The sequence below is a fragment of the Cyprinodon tularosa genome, unplaced genomic scaffold, assembly GCF_016077235.1.
Source record: "Cyprinodon tularosa strain WSP-4 unplaced genomic scaffold, ASM1607723v1 ctg309, whole genome shotgun sequence".
NCBI lineage: Eukaryota > Metazoa > Chordata > Actinopteri > Cyprinodontiformes > Cyprinodontidae > Cyprinodon > Cyprinodon tularosa.
Genome location: NW_024039018.1, coordinates 883,380 through 907,500, shown reverse-complemented (window position 1 = coordinate 907,500; position 24,121 = coordinate 883,380). Strand labels below are relative to the sequence as shown.

General features: G+C 41.4%; 1 protein-coding gene across 3 annotated transcripts in view; it reads left to right on the top strand.

The window, feature by feature from the left end:
* The window catches only part of sfmbt2 (Scm like with four mbt domains 2), a 45,784-nt gene that overhangs the window by 4,709 nt on the left and 16,954 nt on the right, over positions 1 to 24,121 (top strand). For all 3 annotated transcript variants that reach the window (XM_038292161.1, XM_038292163.1, XM_038292160.1), the window contains exons 2-8: positions 2,168 to 2,330; positions 6,552 to 6,640; positions 11,483 to 11,723; positions 22,343 to 22,431; positions 22,616 to 22,865; positions 23,011 to 23,108; positions 23,717 to 23,818. In XM_038292161.1, coding sequence (XP_038148089.1) covers positions 2,207 to 2,330; positions 6,552 to 6,640; positions 11,483 to 11,723; positions 22,343 to 22,431; positions 22,616 to 22,865; positions 23,011 to 23,108; positions 23,717 to 23,818 — 993 coding nt within the window. In that variant the 5' untranslated portion in view covers positions 2,168 to 2,206. The remainder of the gene's footprint in view (positions 1 to 2,167; positions 2,331 to 6,551; positions 6,641 to 11,482; positions 11,724 to 22,342; positions 22,432 to 22,615; positions 22,866 to 23,010; positions 23,109 to 23,716; positions 23,819 to 24,121) is intronic.

The following is a 24,121-nucleotide window of genomic DNA, read 5'->3' as shown; positions in this document are numbered from 1 at the left end:
CATTCAAATAATGGAGGTCTATGGCGCCCGAGGCAGAAAGGTCCATAAAAGTCCACAAAAAACGTGTCAATATTCCTCCATACTGCTCGTCCAATGTATTCCAAGTGTCCTGAATGGGTAGCATCCAGAATTTACTCGAAACAAAGTCATTTAGAATGTTTTTAGAGCATAAACAGTAGTGTATAGGATTTCCTAAAAGCGCGTTCACGAGTCTACGGAAACCACGGCAGACCAAACCAGCGCATTCAGCTCGGCAAAGAACTCATGCTCTTCCTCAACACTGAAGTCCTCAGACATTTTTCTTTCGTTGTTTCTTTCTTTGCACAGGTAAACAGCACATTTCTTCTTCTACGCTTGCATTATCGGCAGAGCAGACGCTGAATGCGTCTCAGAATTCAGACTTTTTTTCTCAGAATTCTGACTTTAATCTAAGAATTCAGACTTTAATCTCAGAATTCTGACTTTAATCTCAGAATTCTGACTTTAATCTCAGAATTCTGACTTTAATCTCAGAATTCAGACTTTAATCTAAGAATTCTGACTTTAATCTCAGAATTCTGACTTTAATCTCAGAATTCTGACTTTAATCTAAGAATTCAGACTTTAATCTAAGAATTCTGACTTTAATCTCAGAATTCTGACTTTAATCTCAGAATTCAGACTTTAATCTAAGAATTCTGACTTTAATCTCAGAATTCTGACTTTAATCTAAGAATTCAGACTTTAATCTCAGAATTCTGACTTTAATCTCAGAATTCTGACTTTAATCTCAGAATTCTGACTTTAATCTCAGAATTCTGACTTTAATCTCAGAATTCAGACTTTAATCTAAGAATTCAGACTTTAATCTCAGAATTCTGACTTTAATCTCAGAATTCTGACTTTAATCTCAGAATTCAGACTTTAATCTAAGAATTCTGACTTTAATCTCAGAATTCTGACTTTAATCTAAGAATTCAGACTTTAATCTCAGAATTCTGACTTTAATCTCAGAATTCAGACTTTAATCTAAGAATTCTGACTTTAATCTCAGAATTCTGACTTTAATCTCAGAATTCTGACTTTAATCTCAGAATTCAGACTTTAATCTCAGAATTCAGACTTTAATCTAAGAATTCTGACTTTAATCTCAGAATTCTGACTTTAATCTCAGAATTCTGACTTTAATCTCAGAATTCAGACTTTAATCTAAGAATTCTGACTTTAATCTCAGAATTCTGACTTTAATCTAAGAATTCAGACTTTAATCTCAGAATTCTGACTTTAATCTCAGAATTCTGACTTTAATCTCAGAATTCTGACTTTAATCTCAGAATTCAGACTTTAATCTAAGAATTCTGACTTTAATCTCAGAATTCTGACTTTAATCTCAGAATTCTGACTTTAATCTCAGAATTCTGATTTTAATCTCAAAATTTTGACTTTTTTATTGTCAAAATTCAGTCAGAATTCTGAGAAAAAAAATTTCTGACTTTTTTCCCATACTAAACTGAAATAAAATTAAAAAATCAGTTAACCTTTTTTTTTCCAGTGGCCCTAATCCTCTTCCGTACAAACATGGGATCTAAATATCTGAATAATTGCAGGTTCTTCATGTTCTTCATCCCAAAGATAAATCCCATAAAGCCTGTGTGATTCCTGAAAACTGATGTGTTACTTTTTCATTTTTACGTTGCAACAGCGTCACTAGACTTCATGGAAATAATAAGTTTGTATATGAAGGAACGAGTATAACTAACTGATATTTAGCTGCTTTTTGATCTCTCTGGTTCCATGGCTGCATTTTTCCGGCTCCATCTCCTTGTTCGCGTCCTTCCAGTTTTTCTGCCTGCTCCTCTGATTGGTTTGCATGGCGGAGTTCTGCTGTGGTATGCAAACAACACGCAGACGCTGCAGAGGCTGAGGACAGCCTGCAATTACAGCTTCATCAAATTACACTTTACATCTGCCTGCTGCTGCAGAGTTAGAGTAGATCAGCAGCATTCCACTCAGGCTTCTGCATTGCATTCATCGCCCTCTTCTTCGTTAGTTTGTTGTGGAGAAACTAGAAAAGCAGGATGCTTTGTTTCCTCTTAGATGTACAATCCTGGTGCTTCGTTAAAGCAAGCTTCCAAGCTTCTAGACCCGGAGGTTTAGAAAAACTCATAGCTGAACTGTTCTCTTGCAGGTCCGATCAGGTGGGAGTGACGAGATGCTCTAAGGGAGGATGGAAGCACATCTGCTCAACGGTCAAAGGTCGAGCAGCAGGATGCAGACCGGCCCCCAGGAGCAGCCGCTGGCCCTTACTGTGGCTCAGCTAACCAATGGGAAGGAGGAGGAGGTGAACACAGGTGAGATCTTTGGGTCTGGCTGGTTTCTTCCATCATATTTGACGAGTCTTTTAATAAGAAGGTTAAAGGAAATTATTATCTCTGATCTATGGATGTCCTACAGGTTTCTGTCCCCAAAGTACGAAATGAGCAAGAAGAGGTTTAAGTTTTAGGTACAACTGACGGTCTGATCTTCACAATCAAGACCCAAATTGCCGTTAAATCCCTGCAATCAGTCATTTCAATTCGATTCAGTTTATTTCTATAGCGCCAATTCAAAACACATGTCATCTCAAGGCACTTTACAGTTGACCAGATCATCCAGTCAACTTGATTCTAGGTTTTCTACCTAAGAAAAAACAGTTGATTGCATCAAAAGCAGAGAGCACAGTGTTAGAGATTGAACAGATCTGCAGAGTGGGAGAATAGAGATAGAATGAAGCAGAATGATGAAAAAGGGGTCCCTATGTCCTCCAGCAGTCTAAGCCTATAGCAGCATAACTATAGAGATAGCTCAGGATAACCTGAGCCACTCTAACTATAAGCTTTATCAAAAAGGAAAGTTTTAAGCCTAGTCTTAAAAGTAGACAGGGTGTCTGCCTCACGGACTAAAACTGGTAGTTGGTTCCACAGGAGAGGAGCCTGATAACTAAAAGATCTGCCTCCCATTCTATTTTTTAGAAATTCTAGGAACCACTAGTAAACCTGCAGATTGAGAGCGAAGTGCTCTGTTAGGAACATAAGGAACCATAAGAAGCCAATGAAGAGAAGCTAGGAAAGGAGAGATATGGTCTCTCTTTTAAATTTTCATCAGAACTCTGGCTGCAGCATTTTGGATCAGCTGAAGGCTTTTAAAAAAGAAGCAGAGATGGAATAGGCAACTATAAAAGGCGGCCCCGTCCAGGAAACACACAGCCAGGCAGACGAGCTCCGAGCCAGCTCCCATGTCAGAGGATGAAGAGAGCACATCCAGTTAGTCACAGTCAGAGAAACAGGACTACACTGGAAAACAGGCCGATCTCCAACATCTAGAAACAAAGGTGTTGATGGCAGCAGCACAGCTGATATTTCCATCCAGGATGGAGTCACAGCCAAACAGGAACAAGAGTTAGAGATTTAAATTATGTCTATGTGGAAATTTTTTAGGTGAGAGTTTCTGCAGTCTTCATCTTCATAATTTCTTCTAATTTAGTTTAATCAGTTTTATGTCATCTAGATATAGATGCTGATGCCCTTTTTGCCTGGTCTCTCATTCAAAAGAGATTTTAGATCTAATGGGACTGTTAAATAAAAAAAATCTTTAAAAAAATGCAGCAGCTCCATGGACAAACTCCTGCTGGGTTTCTCTGTTTTTTCACTGAATCCTTTAAAGCTGTAGGGAAGCGGCTGTTCCATCCGTTGCATTTCCGAATTCTCCTCCTGTTTGAATCCCCAGCTCGGTTCGAGGCTCAGTTGATTCCTCCAGGGAGTGGAGGTCCGAAAAGATCCAGTTTGCAGGGTGACTTCCTGCCGAGAGGCAAAGACAAAAACGAAGTTAAAACTCAGGTAGAACAAGAACTCAGTCTTACTCAGCTTGGCTAGAGTACCCAAAACTGGCAAACACTCTGGCGTCGAGGTAGTGGCAGTCAGCAGCTTAAGAGGACTCCGCTAACGAGGCAACCACCATCAGGTGTGTGAGGAGGCGGACCAGAACCAGGCGCCTCCTGCTGGTGGAAGGGAGAACAACACAAAAAACAAACACACAGACTGGAGTCCTGACACGACCTTTGCTATTTGTTAGCAAAGGTTGTAGGAAAGTATAGTTTCTTTATTTAGAAAGTTTCGCTGTTGCGCTCGTTAATGTTCCTGTTGGAACAGCGTAGATTGACCCTGAGGTTCTGGCGCCTATCCACTTTAAGTCACCCCTCAGTGTATAACATTTTCTAGCTAAGCCTCTGGGTGTCGCACTGATCAGTCTGTTTGTTTTCTGATGTATCAGATCCTCCTGAGGTTTGTCCTGGGCTCCAGAACCTTCTTTCTCTCTGGGAAAGCAGCTCAGCCTCAGATTGGATGGAGAACATCTGGGAACAACCAGTCAAAAGGCCTCCAACAGAAATCTCATTTGGATGTGGACTTTGACTAGGCCATTTTAACACAGGTTCAGGGTGTTTCTTTCCTATTCTTGATGAGGGAGCATTTGCTACAACTCATCAGGATGATGATGATGATGTCTCTCTTACCTCCTCTCCTGATGAAGTGCATTTTAAACTGATGTTTTGCCATTTCCCCAGGCGGATTATGAATTTATTAATACCTGTAACCAGAGGTTATAATTGATTAATTACCTTCTTCAATCTAAACAATATTGGTTAAAGGATTTTTCTTCATTTCCAGGTGTTATTAACCGCTTGCCTTTCTGGCTGGACGTCTTAAACCGGCTGTTAAGCTCCAAGATGACTTCCCCATCAGTAAATGTCAATAACTTGGTTTATAGTTGAAGCTGAGTTATTAATGGTTAACCAGAAAGGAAAATATTGCCTCCGTCTATTCCAGTTATTGGAAGCTGATTCAGATCTTAAAGACAATTTCTCACTGTCACATTTAAAAGAAAGCTGTGCTTTTATTGATCCTAATAATCCTTTTACTGTAAAAAACAATCCACTGGACTTTGTTTCCAAGTTTGAAGACGTTTAACTTCCCATCCAGGAAGCGTTTTCTATTCAAAATATCAGGAGTAGCGTTGAGTTTGGCTTTATACAGTAGCTAAACAAAGTCTTGTTTTGTTTAGAAAACAGACGAACCAGTCCACCCCTTCAGAACCGGGGTCGTTTGGATTCTTAGCCTGATAGTGAGAAGACATCTACTAAATTGCTACAGCAATTAAGTTGATCCCTTGCTGCTATCATAGCAACCACAACCCCTTTACAGGGGAACAGAAGACCTCGTCTATTCAACCAGGCCAGCAATTCCCTTTAACGAGCCCCTTCCAGAGACATAATACCCCATTTACACTACCCTTGAAAAACCGTGCCGAGACCGGACCGAGCTCAGTAACTGAGATAACTTATCGTGTGTAAATGGAAAGCAAACTGAACTGAACCGAGCTAGACACAACCGGACCGCGCTAACTGCAGACCAGTTCCAGAGGTGGGCTAGGTTTGGTTTTTCCCTGGCTCGGTTCTCTGATAACGAGTGCATGAGCAGAACGCGTCATCTCCGTCTGGCTGCACATCGTGATTCACACTCCATTCCAGTAGTTGGCGGTAATGCCCCTGCAGAAACAGAAGAAGAAGAACAACTTCTTCTTAAACTATAAACAACAATTGAAATCTTCTCCACGCAACATTTTAAATAACGGCATTTTAAATAATAACACGAAAGTACAGCAATAATAATCAAGCATAACTTTCTGAATGTGACGGGCGCCGCCATTTTGATTTGCTTGATTCCTTCGTCGTCTTCTTCTTCTTGTGTTTTGTGGCGGTTGGCTAACAACTTTTGGTGCATTACCGCCACCAACTGCTTGATTTCCTTCTTCAATACTGGCAGTAATACCGCAGATCGTCACTAGGAGGCGAGGAGTCGAGGAACCGAATAGCGTGATGCGTAAACGGTCGTCAGGTCCAAGCTCGGATCACTTAACCAGGCCGAGCTCGGACCGGTCTCGTCATGGATCGGTTTTTCAAGGGTAGTGTAAATGGGGCTATAGACAGGTATGGGGCATTGCAGGCTAACAAAAGAAGCTAAAGGACCCCCATTCCAAGGGGGGTGGCGCTGTTTGTCCGTTTCAGTTTTTGCATGTTTTCTAAACAAAAACAAGTCTTTGTTGGGCTGCTGTATAAAGCCTCGAACTCAACGCCATTTCTGACATTAGGTCTGGATTCTATGTACGCCTCAGTAACTCCAGTCAGTCCAGTACAGCAGCACAGACTAAGAGCTTGTTGGAGAGCGCCTTCCTGTTCACTCACAGGAGGAGACAGCAGGTACAGTTCATGGGATCAGAACCGGCCCGCATCACAGAACACACCTTGGATGCAAAGCGCCGGGGCAGGAGGAAACCGGGGCCTTTTTTCAGTCGATCGATGGGCAGAGATTTACAAACTCCTCATGCGTTGATGCCAATACTAGTTCCTGTTACCGGATTGGTCTGATAACGGGTCCAATGGCAGAGACCGGTCCGATAACAGGAGCTTCAGGCTCTGACGTCAGAACCACAGGTGTGGCCTCTATCTGAGCTTATCCTAATTGTCCTTGTCTTTTCAGATGCAGAGTCCATGGAGGAGGAGTTCATCTGGGAGGAGTACATGGAGGACACAGGAGCCGCCGCCGCCCCCCACACCACCTTCAGACATGTGTGTATGACCAGCCGAGTTCAGCCTCTCCTCCTGGTCTTTTCCTTTTACACAGCCGACCTTTGGCTGTTTTCACAGACAAAGCAGACAGATCGTTTAACGGGACAAAAGCTCCACCTTTGAAGGAGATTCTTTGTTAATAATTCAACAAAGATAAGAACTTTTTTTTTCACTTTCTCTTTTTCATTCATGCCCAAGTTTTCCAGCTTCAGATTCTTCACATACACAAGAGAATCCTGTTAATGTAAAAAGAACCTCTCAGATCAGAGAATATGAACGGAGCGGAGCGCCACGCCGCGCAATTCCTGCTCCCCGCTTAGGAGGATGTTTGCTCATTCGCTCGCTCAAATTCTCAGGAGAAGGCATTTCCTTACATTATTCCTTCATGTAATGATGCCAGGGCCCTGGGACCCACAGTGTTTGATTTAATGACGTGATGATACATGTGTATTGTCTTATTTAACCGGCTGTTAAATTATGCCACTGTTTCCCCTGAACGCAACACCTCACTCCATTCATGTTGCCCCGTGTTTCCTATTTAATAATTAATTTAAAAAAACACACTTAAATCAAATAAATGGTATTTTACAAATTTTATAATCCAACATTTTTAACTGATGTGACCACATCGGAGCGGAGCGAAATCCTCGCTCCGGTCTTTATATTGAAACCACTCTGTGCTCGTCCATATTTCTTCCGTTCCACGCTCCACTCCGCTCACATGCTCTGATGAGGGATTATCATCGGTGGAACAATGGTTCACAGAAATGTGGGATAAATAAATTCAAGTTTGTAGGAGTTTTAAAGGAGCCATATTTTAGATAAAGGGATTGAAAATCAGAGATTCAAACAAACCGCGTCATACGGCTCCAAACTGCTCAGAGAAATCCTTTATTTACTTAGTTTCCCACATTTTTAGAGCGGCAGCTCTGTTTCCTTGATGCAAACAGGTCCTCAGTTTGAATCGAGATGTTTCTGTGTGCAGTTTGCATGTGTCCCTGTCGCAGTCAGAGGGCATTTTTTTATGTCTTTGTTCCAACACTACCTTTGTCCTGATTATGGGACTTATGTGTGCTTGACTAGAGGTGTAAATTTCAATAAGAAGACATGAGATCATTTTTTGGTACAATATTACTAGGTTTCATAGTTTAATTCAAACAATCGGAAGGTTTAACGCTACATTCACACCGCACGCGATTTTAGCAGCAAAAAAGCCTCATTTCTGATACTGTCAGACGTCCAGTAAAGTTTGTCCAGATGCGTCTGATGCTTCTGCTGCTCCTGTGATCAATGGCAGAGAGAGGCTTTGCTTTATTTGCTGTGATCAGTGGGTAAAAGGTAGTTTTGATATATTTTTATGCGAGAAAGTCCACCTAAAAAATTATCTTTGCACTTATAATCCTGCCTTCAAATATTATTTCGCTGAAAAAGCAAGCAGATCCCCACATACTGGTGTAGGAACCAGATCTGCTTGGGGCCCCCCCCATTCTTATGACGTCAACATATGGCAACTCCACTCGGACAAAATGTATTGCACCCCTTAAAGATCAAATATTTACCTATATTTGTAATTATTTTACATTTCACTGGCGATCTAAAGTAGCCAAAAGTAGAAAACAATCATTATCAGTCTTTAAGGAAAATACTGCGTTCTCAGACTAACTAAGCTCTGCCATTTACCAAGGTGACAAAAAAAGTCTCAGCTTATTTTTATTCTTTTTATTAAGATCTGAGGGCAGAGGAGGACAAATGGGACATCTTAAAATTACTTTGTTAGAGATTTTAGACAAATAAAACAGTTATTCTACTTGTAGAAAACAAACAGTTGTTGTTGACCCAAATTTAAAAGTAATGTAGCTCAATATGGCTAACTGACCGAGCTAAAATAAGCTAACCTGTTAGCTACTGAACACAGCTAGCCACAGCGCTACCCCGCTCTCCCTCTTTATATCATGGTCTAACAGTTACTTTGTTCACATAAACAGACTGGCTAACACTAAAGATGCCTCGGCAAACGGACACTGCGTGATGTTATTATCACTGTCTTGGCAACCACGATGTTTTACGTCATGTGGCAATGTTTAGCTAATCATGTAGCGTAACGTCACTGGCAGGAAGGGCCCGATCTGTTTTCTGTCAGCATACCCATTCATCCCTTTAGTTTATCCCTTAAACAGGGATATCTTAAATTGTTTTTTTTTGTTGTTTTTTTTTTGTTTTGTACATGACTAATGGGTAAGATGACCAGATTTCTGCAATCTAACCTTGGGACATTTCAAGCTCATACATAAAAATTATACATTTTATGAAAATTAAAATATGAAATGGGGACAGTGATGCTTTCATCTATTTAAAACATATTTATTATTATTTAAAAAAAAATCAAATAAGTGTGAAATCCAGGAGTGCTTCTCTTACATTTCCTAAGATAAATAATGTTCAATGTCTAATATCTACAGTGTTACGGAGTCTGTAGGAAAGTTCCCTCTTTTTCCATTCCAAAAAAATAAAATGCAATTTTTATATATATATATATATATATATATATATATATATATATATATATATATATATATATATATATATATATATATATATATATATATATATATATGCAAAATTGAAAACATATATTTTTTTTTCTACATAATGATAACTATAAAATGAAATGGCCTCCAGTTGTTTATACTATATCTGAACAGTAGGGTGGCCAGATGTCCGGATTTTCATTGCACTGTCCGGACGTGTATTTGTCCTCCTTTACCCCCAGATTCCACATACTCCGTCAGCGCTCCGCCCCGCTCACGTACGGAGTACTTGTCTGTCATGTAAATCAATGAGAGCTGTTCCACATCCTCCGCTCGTCACCGCCCACGTACGTCTTCTCCGTCCTTCACCGTCAAAATACGGAGCTGAGCTATTTTTTGCTCCCCTCCGGTCCGTCCAGATCAAGACCCGCTATTGCAATCGCACCAAACAGAAAAAAGAATGTAGAGAAGACCCGGTTTGTCAAATTAAATTATAGTAAAAACAGATCGGTATCTAGAAATTAGAGCATAGTTTGTATATATTCCCAAAAACTAAGAGCAATTAATTAAATAATTGGATGCAGACTTCAACAGACCAGGAAGAAGTTGTGAGATTCTAGAGTGAATCTCACAACTTTAAAAGAAAATTCTTATTGCAGGAATGGATGAAGAAATGATGAGTTTGGAAGCAGAGAATAAACAGAGTTCATACAAACTATGAATGATCCTAGTTATCCCTGTTACAAAAATCCACAACAGAAAGAAAATATTTGGGCAGAAACTGAACATAAACTGGATGATGATGGGGATTTTTTTAATATGTCAGATTAAATTAAGCGTTCACAGGTTTTATACAGGAATGAGGAACTCTAATTTAATGCTCTTTTAATGCTATTAGAAATAATTTTAATGCCATCAACAAGTATCATGTACACAAGTTATTAGTTTACATGAAATAAGGAGCTGTAAGCATAGTTCCATGACTCAAGTTTATATATATATATATATATATATATATATATATATATATATATATATATATATATATATATATAGATAGATAGATAGATAGATAGATAGATAGATATAGATATGGATAGATAGAGAACATGGTGAAATCATCTTTACTCTCGACAGGCTGCAGCCATGTCATGAATTCCTCTTTTCCAGCCACTTTTTGCAGTTAGCATCATGCTATTCTCTAGCTCTTTCTCGAGCTTCTTTTCCAAACAACTGCTTTATGATCAATTGCAGCAGTTCTGCACAAATTAATTGTGTTAAAAAATGGTCACTTTTTAAACACCACAATGTATTAAATAAATACAAATGCTGGGAACCAATTCTTTTTTACATTTCTTTAATATTTTGTTCTATTCAGCTACACAAGCATCCTCTTTAAACTACTAAGAATTGTGTTATAAATGTGACTTTACCCGATTCCTATGTACACCTTAGTAATTTATTGATATGCCGCACAATGTCCTCCTTTTTGGTGCTATAGAAATGGCCACCCTACTGAACAGCTGCAGTGCATTGGGTTGCTTCTAGCTGCCTGGATTAAAATCTGTGTCACTTTAAAAAAAAGTAAAGTTAGATTTTTATATTTAGATTAAATTACAAGAATTGAAACACATCTATAAATCTGTATCAATTTCATGAGCAGCTTGAAGCAGCTACATCCAAAATACATGTTTTGTCATTACACGTAAGGATGAATGAAAAATAAACTCTTAGGGCCATTATAAAAATAATGTGTCCTTAATAAAGTTATAGTGAAATATCTTTTAACAATCCTAAACCTATTTTCTATTCATGTGTCACTATATACACTTTGTGCCTAATTATTAGGTAAGTTGTATTTTTGAGGATTATCTTTATTATTGGGCCACAGTTGTGTTCTCAATCAACCCAAAAGATTCCTTAATATCAAAGTTTCATATTTGCCATGAACCGCTTGATTGTGCGATGATCCTGCTTCAAAAGTTATATAAAACAGATGAAGTCTCTTTGACAGGATTATTATACTTGGGGCAAATTTCCAAATGTCTGAGAGTTGAGTTTGGACCTTTCAGCCTGTTAGGGTGTGAAGTCAGTAATTGCTGTCAGACTGCTGCTTCTGAGACACTAACAGGTGTTAAACTGATCATTGCTGGAAATCCCCTCCAACAGTTTCCTGGTTCACTAATTAAGCTCCTCTGCTCATGACTAATACACTCACTGAGTTATGACTCCACAATAGTTTGATATTTTATATCTGCGCTGTTGTTAAAACCTCAGGTTTATTCGGTGATTGTTGAACTGACTCCTCCCTCAGGTGGAAATCAGCCTGCAGAGCAGCTTCCAGCCGGGCATGAAGCTGGAGGTGGCCAACAAGAGCGTCCCAGAAACGTACTGGGTGGCCACCATCATCACCACCTGCGGCCAGCTGCTCCTGCTGCGCTACAGCGGCTACGGCGACGACCGCAAAGCCGACTTCTGGTGTGACGTCATGACGGCTGAGCTGCATCCAGTGGGCTGGTGCTCGCTGAATGACAAGACGTTGATGCCTCCTGAAGGTAGGAAGGAAAACGGGGATGCTTCTGGTGCTTCACACATGCAGACATCCAGGTGCATGTGTGACAGCTTTGCTAAGGCCCAGGACATCACAATATTTTCTTGTGATTTTGGCTCTCCGTCTCCTCCTCAAACACGCTCGCCCTGCCCCCCCGAAGCTGTGAACCTCTACGCTGTCCTCCTTTTTTACTGTCAACCAGGCTCCCCACCTCTGCTGCCTCTCCTGCTCCCAGCGGTGGATTGAGATTGAATTGAGAAGACAACACGTTAAACAATTCAATCAGTTTATTTCTATAGCACCAATTCACAACACATGTCATCTCAAGACACTTTACAGTTCACCAGATCATCCAGTCAAATTGATTAAAAGTTTCTATCTAAGGAAAACCAGTTAATTGCATCGACTCATTGAATCTTCAGCAATCCCTCACACTAAACATGCTTGTAGTGACAGTGGAGAGGAAAAACTCCCTTTGAACAGGAAGAAACCTTCAGCAGAACCAGGCTCAGTGTAAGCGGCCATCTGCTGAGGCCGACTGGGGTTCAAGGAGACAGAAGCAGAGATACAAAAAGCAGCTGTAAAAGGCGGCCCCGTCCAGGAATCACACAGCCAGGCAGACGAGCTCCAAGGCAGCTCCCATGTCAGAGGATGAGGAGAGCACATCCAGTTAGTCACAGTCAGAGAAACAGGACTACACTGAAAAACAGGCTGATCTCCAACATCTATAAACAAAGGTGTTGCTGGCAGCAGCACAGCTGATATTTCTCTCCAGGATGGAGTCACAGCCAAACAGGAACAGACCAGATGAAGCTACTATGAGAAAAAGCAGAGATTTTGAACTAACAGATTCTGCAGAGTGGGAGAATAGAGATAGAATGAAGCAGAATGATGAAATAGGGGTCCCTATGTCCTCCAGCAGTCTAAGCCTATAGCAGCATAACTATAGAGATAGCTCAGGATAACCTGAGCCACTCTAACTATAAGCTTTATCAAAAAGGAAAGTTTTAAGCCTAGCCTTAAAAGTAGACAGGGTGTCTGCAAGCAAAACAAGCAAATTTTTCTTGTTTTGTTTTGACATCAAACCACAGCTCCAAGTTTCAGTAGCTCCTTCATTTTAAGAATCAAATCCTTAGAGGATTTAGAAAATTTCATCTATGTTTCAATGTGTTAATATGAATCAAATAATTCATAGATGATTATTATTAAATGCAGACATAAAACCTTTCACTGGTTAATCCTGCAGGAAAACGTCTTTGCTGCTTCCACCACTGATGCATCTAAAGGCTTTAAGTTCAGAAATACAAGCACATTTTTCTTATTTTGTTTTGACATCAAACCACAGCTCCAAGTTTCAGTTAGGCAGGGAGGCAACATTTAGAGCAACATTTGTCCCCGTTCGTAGTGCCTGCCGCCATCAGATGAAGCCGTGGGGAAACGTCGAACCATGAGTCTCTGCGTGAAGGCAAACGCCCTGCAGTGCTGAGCGCTATCAGGCTCAGGCCAAAGAGAAACTAAGAAATATTTCCTGCTGGGAAGGGAAACACCTTCTGGATTTACAACTTGGCGAGTTACGCAACTGATGACGAGGAACTGACCTCTTGTTTACCTTCTCTCTGCTTTGCTAAACTTTCCAAGCTTTAAATTATGGAGCCGATTTCCTCATCAGTCTGAGTGTGAGGAGATCTAAGCACATCCTTGAAAGGCTTTATTGACATCAAAGATTTTTCAACTTTTCCTGGTCATTAAAGCCCCTCTCACGCCTTGACGTTTTATCCAGCGTTTGCCTGATGTAAAAAAAAATCTTGCAAAAACGCTGGCATACATTGGATAAGTAATCGGTGTGTTTTGTAGAAGTTATGAGCACGCTGAATAAGCTGAAAATCACTGGCACACGCCGACATACAGCAAGTAGGTTACCTAATGCTGTATGCCAGCGTTTGCCATACGTGGGCCATAAGTTACAGGTAAATTATCTGATCGTTGACTTACTTTAAGTGTAAGTTACTCATCAGTCAAGGGGTCTAGCCTATCCAAAACCTTTGAGTAACTTTTGCATAACTTCTGCGTAACTTATCAAGAACTTACCTCCAACACATAAACGTATCTGACGTGTTCCAGACGACCCCTAAAACGTGTTTCTAAATTCAAGCTACTGTATATTGGCAGCGTTTTGGTATATAGGAGGTAGGGGTGGAACGGTTCACAAAATCCACGGTTCGGTTCACGGTTTCAGGTCACGGTTTTGGGTTCGGTATATGTTGATTGTTAGCATGACATGTTGGTCATGTTGCTATTAGCATAAACAAAACGTGTTGCACAATGCTTGCACACTGTTGCACTTTTATCCACAACTTTCTTTCCTCCGTCATCGTAGGTCACTCTAAATGCAAAGCGCTCCCATACAGCAGACCTATAAAGTGCTGCTGGCGCGTCTTCCAACTCCTGTTCTTTCCCACTCGCCATACCCACACAATTCTCCACAACTGATTTTTTCCCTGCTACACCCGGCTACGCTGCTTCGCTTCTTCTTCTTGTTTACTACTGGTGGTTGGCTTTGGTCGCAGTACCGCCACCTTCTGCTCTGGAGTATAAACGCTTCGCCTATGAGAAAAAGGAGCAGCGCATGAACCGAACGAAACACACGCAAACCGAACCGAGACGGTCGAACCGAACGGTTCGGACAGTTTTCATAAACCGTTCCATCCCTAATAGGAGACAACCATCAGTTCTCCTCCAGACTTCATCCCCATCATACGGTGAGCCAGAAGGTGGATGTGATGGATCCTCCCTGCGTTCACGCCCACCACCAGCAAACTTCCTAAAGTTTGTTTCTACTTCCTAAGCTTCCAAAATTCTTTCTTTCTTTTTATTTATTTTTTTGGGGTGGGCGATAAACAGCACCTAGGTCAATACCGTGATCAATTAAATCTTTTTATGCAGACCGGACGCCTCTTGGCATCGCTGCTCACCTCAGGAACAGCGATGCGCCTGAGGGGAGCTGCTTTAACTGATGTTTTGTAATCTGGCATTACGCTGCTATGCATTAGGGGTGTAAATCACATCCATCATGGTGATTCGATTCAGTATCGATTTCCTGACCCAACGATTCGGTTATTTTCGATACTCAAGAATACACCACGATACGATTCGATTACAGTCTAGACAATGTTTCAAATTTGAAATAAATCAATGAAAGCTGTAATATCGTTATGCATTTTTTTTTTTAGAAACAACAGCAAACTACAGAAGTAGAAAAGTTGCACTCCACCTATTCCTGTTAAAACATCACTCACTGTAAAATAATAATATCCCTGCGTTATAGATTCTGAAAGGCCTTGCATCAAAAAATACTGCACAAAATCAGTGCAATGCAATACCTCGGCTGCAGACGTCCCCGCCCCCTCCACAGACGCTTGGCTGCACCTCTCCCATATTGTAGCTGACCGCAGACAGGAGGCCGGTTTGTTTTATTTTTATGACCAAAACTGCAGAAAACAACTCGTGAAGTTTGGGCCGCTAGAAGAGCGAGGTGTGCGAGAACGCTGGGACCCTTTTTCCACCTGGATCTCCGCTCTTTTTTGCCCTCATGTCCCTCCGTCATCAGACTAAACTCGCCCCCACTTCCTCACCGCCTCGGCAGTATCTAGACCCACAGCGCCACCGCAGCACGGGAGGGAGAGTTACATCCAGGAGCAAATGGATAAAAATAGTCCGGAGGAAAAAAACAAAACATGAATCGATTCTCTTGCGAACGTGTCGATGCATCGGATCGGATCGATGAATCGATACAAAACGATGATTATTTACACCCCTACTGTGCGTTATGCATAAGTTAGGCTGTCATCGGACATAAGTTGTGGACTTGTTGTGAATACTCTATGCATATGCCCAAACTAGCATATGCCAGTGTTTTAGGAGATTCTTTGACATCCCGCATACGCAGGAAAAATCGGCAAGGTGTGACAGGGCCCTAAGGTTCTACAGGCTTTAAACCTGGGATGAACATCTAAAACCGGGAACTTTTCAGCTGCTTTTAACTCTTCAGCTGCCGTTTCATGGCCGTCTTTCTCTTTGCAGACTCTTCCTGTCTTTGGGTTGTGTGAATGCTGCAACCAATAAGGGAGAAGTTGAGGTTAATCAACAAAACCCATACTTTCAGGCTTCACATACATCATCATCATCTAATTAATCCAGGAAGCTAAAAGAACCATCAGTGAAGTCCAGAGCAGAAGCTCCACAGAAGATCAGCATCATTTTATTGAAGGGAATTTATAAATGGTCTCCTGGTTCTGGAGGTTCTGCTTGAATGGAGCCACCAGCAGCTGATTGGATGAGTGGGTTTTCCTCACTCAGGTTTGCGGTTCTGCTGGTTGACAGCAGCTTTATTTTCTCACAGTCCCCACAGTGTGTGCAGAAATAGATCACCTATTTTTACAGATCCTGTGCAGATGAACAGGAGATAAAACGGCTTCCTCTGCTGCTCTTCTCCCCCATTAAGCTGCAAGGTTTTCACAATCAGATGTAGAGAAATATACTTTAACAGAACCAAAGACCCGAGCGGGACGGATCATAAAGCAGAAAAAAATAAACCAGCTGATCAACAAGGTCCTGTTCCTCCATCATTTCTGGAGCTAAATATTTCTGATTCCATTCAAACACAGTCACTGCTGTTTTTATCTATCTTCTTCTTGTTGCTCTGCCCCTTTTTCCCCATCTTAGAGGAAGCTAAGCTATGCTGCTGCTTTAATCCAAGAGTAAAACCATGTTTGCTTCAACATAAAGTGGAAAAATTGCTGCAGAGGTGAATCTTATTTAAAGGAGATGAATGAGAGCAGAGTTCTGTGCAGCCTGAGCAGGATATGCAACAGATAACACAAGCAGAGCTTTTTCCAGTCAGGGCTGTGGGCGAAGAACTGAAAGGAGGGCAGCTATTTTCTTTTGGTCAAATGTCTCAGTGTTCATCACAGATTCAGCGTTTAGAGGCTAGGAGCTGAAATCTCCTGTTCCAAACGATCATCTCACAAAAAGCTGCAAACAAAGGCTGGAACTGGTGGAGAGCCTCTCATTTAATCACCTCAGCCATAAATAGAGACAACCACATCAAATATGGACCCTCATTTGAGTCACAAAGGAAAATTAGCAGATGAACATTAAACGTGCCAATAGGCCAATATGGGAGGGAACTGATGTGATCTGGAGGAGGTATCTCAATGATAGACCACCTTTCCAGGCAGAAAACTGCTCCATAGCGCTCTGTGTGCCTTAGAAAACATGGCACCACATGTTAGGCCTTTGGTGAAGCGGTGTCACTGCCGCAGAATCACAACCAAACCAGGAAACACTGGGCATGTGCTCCGCCAATGGCCCTTAAAAAAAGGAACTGTTCCAGAAACAAAGTTAGCGTCTAATTTGATTCAGGTTTGATTTAAATATTTAGAAACATCAAGAAATTCATGGTCATAAATGAAATTTCGCTTGTTTTTTACAGCTTTCAGAAAGCAAATGAGCTGCTTAGCTCATAAGCTAAGCTGCTGCTCAGTAAAAATAAGATCATTAGCACTCCTCTATCTGCGATTGGTTTTTTGCTCTGGAGAGTGGGGCAGCATCTGAGGTAGCCATAGAATCTGAACCGGTTTAGACTGCTTTGATCCAGTTGAACTTTCAGAGTTAGCAAAATTATTGTCTTCATCTAAGCCTTCAACTTGTATGTTAGATCCAGTTCCAACCAGGTTATTTAAGGAGGTATTCCCTTTGATCTCCTCCTCCATTTTAGATGTGATTAATCTATCTCTGTTACAGGGATATGTACCTAAAGCTTTTAAGGTTGCTGGAATTAAACCTCTGCTTAAGAAACCGTCTATTGACTCAGGCTACGTTCACACTGCAGCCTGAAGTGACTCTGATTTTTTTGCCCATATGTGACCTGTATCTGATCTTTTTATGACAGTCTGAACGACACAGATCGGATTTTTTCAAATGCGACCCAGGCCATTTGGATATGTGGTCCTGAATCCGATACGTATCTGATCTTTTCAAATGCGACCTGTGTCTGTACGGCCAGGTCGCATTCATCCGACCTACACGTCATTGATACTTGACAAATGTTACTAAACGTTACTAATCTGCGTCCTACTAAGCGGAGGTGGGAAAAACTAACAACCATGGCGGAAGATAACACAGAGAGCAGTCAATGGAGAGAAAGTGAGGTTGCTGACTTAATTCATATTTGGAAAGATAGCTCGATTCAGACCAAACTCGAAGGGTCTTACCGGAACCGGGGGAGGGTCTTTCTTTTTGATCTTCTTAAAAAGATTTCGTTCGTAATGTGCCTGCTCCTGTTGGAGAAGAACTTAAAGAACGCAATATACGCTGCGGTATTATGAGTCATGTTAACTTCCGCAAACACTGAGGACGCTTGCTGCATGTGACGTCATCGCGTCCTCGAGTGCGCATGCGGGACACTTCGGTTGAACACTTTCAGTTTACACAGTAGATCATATACAAGTCGCATATACTTGGAAGTGTGAACGGACACGCAAAAAAATCCGATTTCACAAAAAAAAAATCGGAATTGAGCATTAAGGCCTGCAGTGTGAACGTAGCTGACTTGGTCAATTATAGACCTATATCCAATCTTCCTTTCTTATCCAAAATTCTTGAGAAAGTAGTTGCCAAACAAGTTTGCGATCACTTCCACCATAATGAACTTTTTGAAGAGTTTCAGTCTGGCTTTAGAGCTCATCATAGCACTGAAACAGCTCTGGTGAAAGTCACTAATGATATTCTCATGGCCTCAGATAATGGACTTGTATCTGTGCTCGTCCTGTTGGATCTCAGTGCTGCATTTGATCCAGTTGATCATAATATTCTTTTAGAAAGACTTGAATATTTTGTTGGAATTAAAGGAACAGCACTAGACTGGTTTAAATCTTATCTATCTGATCAAATTCAGTTTGTTCATGTTAATGACAGATCTTCCTCATGCTCAAAGGTTACCTGTGGAGTACCACAGGGATCAGTGCTAGGACCAATTCTCTTTACTATATATATGCTCCCAATCAGTAGAATTATTAGACAGCATGGGATTAATTTCCACTGTTATGCTAATGATACCCAGCTATATCTGTCTATAAATCCAGATGAAGCTAACCCATTACATAGATTACAGGCATGTCTGAAGACATAAAAACCTGGATGACTCTTAACTTTCTGCTTCTGAATGCAGACAAAACAGAAGTTATAGTCTTTGGACCAGAGTCTCTGAAAAAGAAACTGATTAGTCAGTCACTTCATTTGGAGGGGATTAAACTGATTTCAGATAATAAAGTAAAAAATCTTGGTGTTATTTTTGATCAGGACCTGTCATTTAAATCCCAGATCAAAGAGGTTTCTAGAATTTCCTTCTTTCATCTGAGGAATATTGCAAAAATGAGAAATCTCCTGTCCAGGGGTGATGCTGAGAAACTAGTCCATGCATTTGTTACTTCAAGGCTGGACTATTGTAATTCTTTACTATCAGGAAGTCCACAAGCTGTAGTTAAAAGCCTTCAGCTGATCCAAAATGCTGCAGCCAGAGTTCTGATGAAAATGAAAAAGAGAGATCATATCTCTCCTATCCTGGCTTCTCTTCATTGGCTTCCTGTTAAATCCAGAATAGAATTTAAAATCCTCCTTCTCACATATAAAGCCTTAAATGGCCAAGCTCCATCTGATATCAGAGATCTGATTGTTCCTTATGTTCCTAACAGAGCACTTCACTCTCAATCTGCAAAAACGGACTAAAACTGGTAGTTGGTTCCACAGGAGAGGAGCCTGATAACTAAAAGATCAGCCTCCCATTCTACTTTTAGAAATTCTAGGAACCACTAGTAAACCTGCAGATTGAGAGCGAAGTGCCCTGTTAGGAACATAAGGAACAATCAGATCTCTGATATCAGATGGAGCTTGGTCCCCCCATATAGATAAGTATTTATTTACCATATTGAAGATGGGTCTTTTTAGAATTAAGTTTTGAATTTCGTCTGTATTTGCTACAGACGACCAGAAATCTATTAATTGTTTTCATGTTGTTGAAGTGGAAAACATCAGCCTTTCGGGTGTCCTTTCTAATAGAGAACTGAGAAATAGAGACGGGCTCATATTTACTTCCAGTTATTATTTCATCCAAATGAAAAATGGAGAACAGATGAGCAGATCATGGTTTGCCTACAGTGAAAAGAAGGACTGGGTTATTTGGTTTTTGTCTTTTTGTAAAGACAGGAAGAAGCAATCAACTGAGTGAGAATAGGCTTAATGAGCAACAAAATGTATAACAAATATGTATCAAATTCTATTAAATTCTATTAAAATTTCTGTATCTGTATAATGGGTCTGTTTAGGTGCCTGTCTTTGCCTATGGCCCCAGATTTCCTAACTCCGCCCCTACATCAGGCGAGGTTTTTATTGCTGATAAACTAAAGGCTTTTATTATAGTTTTTCTCCATAAATCCGCTCATTCGGAGCGAGAGCGCTGAGGTTGGCGTCTTGTGAGGATCAGTTCATGTTGATTGGTCCTAATCACCTGCAGAGGCTTTAAGGTTCAGGGTAGATTTCTTCTATAAGCTTAAACTTTTTTCCGAAACGAATTTTCCTCAGAGGGAAAAAAACTCTACCTGCATATTTACCTGAAGCATGCATGCCTGCATGTTGCATGCAAAAGGGAAGCAAAGAGCCAACTTTCCTGTTCATTCAAAACAGTCGTTTGGCTGGTTTAACTTTGACATCAGGTTGTTACCTGATCAGATCCTCACAGGATTATGTTTTCAGTTTCCCTTCAATGCAAACTGCATGTTTCAGAGTCTGGAGCTCCTCCTGCGGCGAAGCTGTCAGCTCTCAGCTCGGCTGAAAACACAAACCAAACCATAATTGCTCCAAAATCATTTTGAAGGGCTTATCAGTTGGGAGTTTTGTTTGTGCAGGAACTGGATGAACTGGTCTGACTGGAACCAACTGTTGTTGGTTGAATCTGCCTTCAATCTCCTTCAGCTTAAGGCCTGAACACAACGGTTGCATGAGACTTTTTAATCTCAGATCCGATTTTTTTTCCATGCCACTCTGAGACTGGGCAGGTTGGGCAGATCTGCACAGATTTGTTTCACCTCTGTCTCTGTGCTATAAACAAATCAAAACAATTTCACAGGTTTCACTTGGACAGATTATGAAACAGATTATTAAAAAAGAAATAAAATTTAAAGAAAAACACCAGAGCATTCTATAAAGCAAAATCCCGCTTAACGAGTCTGTGCAGCATTCCAAACCAGAACAGATAGAGAATGTTCATAGGCTTATATTAACAAAAAATGATGAAAAATATTGTTTGTGTTTTTTGTTTTTTTTACTGATTAACCCATTCATTAAATCAGCGCCAACTTATTAGTTTTGCGTAAAAATAATGATCCATTGATTATTTCTTGCTGACCAGACTTTTCCTTTAAAAGTGTTACATTTCCCATTCAAACAGCATCTTAATCTTTCAAAGTGAGTTTTTTCCATAGCTGGATTGAAGCAGCATCACCACTAACCCATTTAAGCATTATTGATTTTCTGGCCAACATCAGTAGGAATTGCAGAGTCTCTTTGTGAGAATCCAGATGACTTGGTATGAACCCAAGGAGGAACAGGACTGGACTAGGGAAAAGTGTTTGTCCAATAGCGGAGCTAATTTCTCGACATCCTGCTCGCCAGAATGCCTCTATAATTTTACACTCCCATAAACCGTGAACGAGTCCCTTTGATTACTTTACATTTGGGACAATTTGGAGAACTTCCTGGTGTGTAGTATTATATTTAACAGTGTTTCATTTATGGTTTTTACAACAGTCTGTCCTGCTTGCTGTGTCTGCTCTCTGCGACTTCAAAACTCAAAACTTTCCCCATGCGATTAAATTATTTTATTTTGTATTTTCCCCTAAAGCGGATGTGTTTACTTTGTAACCGCTTCTCTCTTCCTGTCAGACCCATAAAATCGTAGCTAAATTGCTGCGTAGCTGTCGGGTTCATAAATTGTAGGTTTTTGCAAAAGAAGAACTGAAATACACAATTATGGATACAATTCCTGCAGGAAGGAGAGACAGTTGAACCCCAGATTCAAACACACTGTCTCCCACTGGACTTCCTCTGCAGAGCGTTTATTAACAGAACATGACGCATGGTTACAAACAGAGTATTGTTCTGACAGAACAATTGATCAGTTCATAAAGACAGAATGCTCCATCAGAATGAGAAGGCAGGATGGTCTCCTGACTGAATCAGGAGACAGGAGTGGAGCATCCCCTTGCAAAAATGTTTCATAAGCACACATTAATTTTATAATCATCATTGAATAAACCTAACAGTAGCACACCTAAAATAGACCTGGGTTCTATCTACGCAGCCCCCTTGCGTATAATCTTGTACCGTGTGATTCCCCCATCCCAATTTCAATGAGCGCTAAACGCCACAACCTCGTCCTACGCCATTTTCTGTCAGATTCAATGCAAAGATTCTGTGTGTTCTGGCCTTTAAAGTTTAAGGTTTCCTGTTTCATCAGTTATACGATCAAAAAGGAGATGCTGACCTTCTGCTCTGCCTGTTGTTAATCAGCCATCAGGGAGAAATACAGCGACTGGACGGAGTTCCTCATTCAGGATCTGACCGGGTCCAGAACTGCACCTGCTAACCTGCTGGAAGGGGTGAGAGGCTTTTCACTTTACAGACATCCCATAATAGATGAAACACCCAGTGCTCCTTAACCTACATGGGATCAATCCACCAGAACCGGGGGAACCTGGTTCTTATCCTGTTTCTGGTGCCTTTTTAGGTGTGGTTCTGTTTTGTGCTGGAGAACTCCTAAAGCGTTCTGTGTCTGCTCCTCAGCCGCTGCGAGGGAAGAACACGGTGGATCTGATCGTGGACGGTTCTGTCCTGGAGCTGCAGGACCGGTCCGACCCGAAGCGGTTCTGGCCCGTTAGAGTGGTCCAGAACATCGGAGGGAGGCTCCGGCTGCGACCCGTCGGCCTCACCGAGGACCATCGGGCCCAGGACGTTTGGCTCTTCTACCTGGACTTCAGGCTCCGCCCCCTTGGCTGGGCTCTGGAGAACAGCCTGGCCTTAGAGCCACCGACAGGTCAGAACCGGTTCTGTTTGGAACCCGTGATTCACTTTCAATCACATGCAGAAGATCAGAGTTTCCCTCGGCCCGTTTTAGTGGATTCTGACCTGGTCCAGATCTGTTGGTGGAGCCTAATCGTGGAAATGTCTTTATCAATCAGAGCTGCGGCCCTTGAGGAGCGACTCTGATTGGCAGCAGGCTCTGCAGGACGCTCGGATGGACGGACAGAAGACTCCGCTTCCGCTGGAGGTCTTCAAGGTCGGTCCATTCATTTTCCTACCTTCTCTGTTGCCATGGTTACCCCTGATTCATTTTTGGAGAACAAGCATTGTTTATTTAGTTTCCCAAAACTATTTGATCTTCAAAAAAGAATTCCCACCCGAACCTTCCAGTTATTCACCTTATCTTTTCTCCATCACCAGCAGCCTCCTCTCTCTACCTCTTTACCTGCTTCTGAGTTTGTCTAAATCCGAATCCCTCGGTTCTGGTCCTGAAGGTTCTGCAACATTTAGATGTCTCTGCCTCCACACCTGCATCAGCTTCTCCAGAGTTCTGCTATTTATCTGAATATTTGAATAGTGTGTTGAAGCAGAGACGTCCAGGAGTCCAGACCTCCAGGATTAGAACTTAAGAACCCTGCATGGCCTATTATCATGTAAGAAATGAAAAAAGAAGGGACCCAGTGGCATCAAGGCGCCGACGTGTGTGAAAAGTCGTTAAATTCAAGAAAGCAGAATTTGGAACCGGAATGCAGCAGCCCAACGGCACCAAGCTGTACAATGATGCTCAGGCATTTAGCTCCTCCCTCCAACAGACCTACAATGATAAGAGACTGTTTGCCCTAAAACCATCTTCTCACCGTCTAGGACCATATGGACCTGCCCAAGCACTCGTTTAGGATGGGCATGAAGCTGGAGATGGTTTCTCCGTGGGAGCAGCTCAAGATCTGCCCCGTTTCTGTCACCAAGGTGAGTCTACACTGCATCCCCTATAGGCAGTCTCCTCCCTCATGCATGCTTTAGCTGCCTCTCAATGAAACTGCAAGGTTGCTGACATGTTTTAGGGGGAAGGGAATCCTGACAACAAACTTCAGTAGAAAACTTCAGGCAAGTCCTGCAGTGTTTGATCCCAGACGGATGTCGGTGACGGTCCTCTTTGTCATCCTCTCAAAGCCTTTCAGTTGCATTTTGATGGTTTGACTGTTTGACTTTATTGATCTCACAGTGGAGATATTTAGTCGTTACATCAGCTCAAATAGTCAAAAAGAAGAA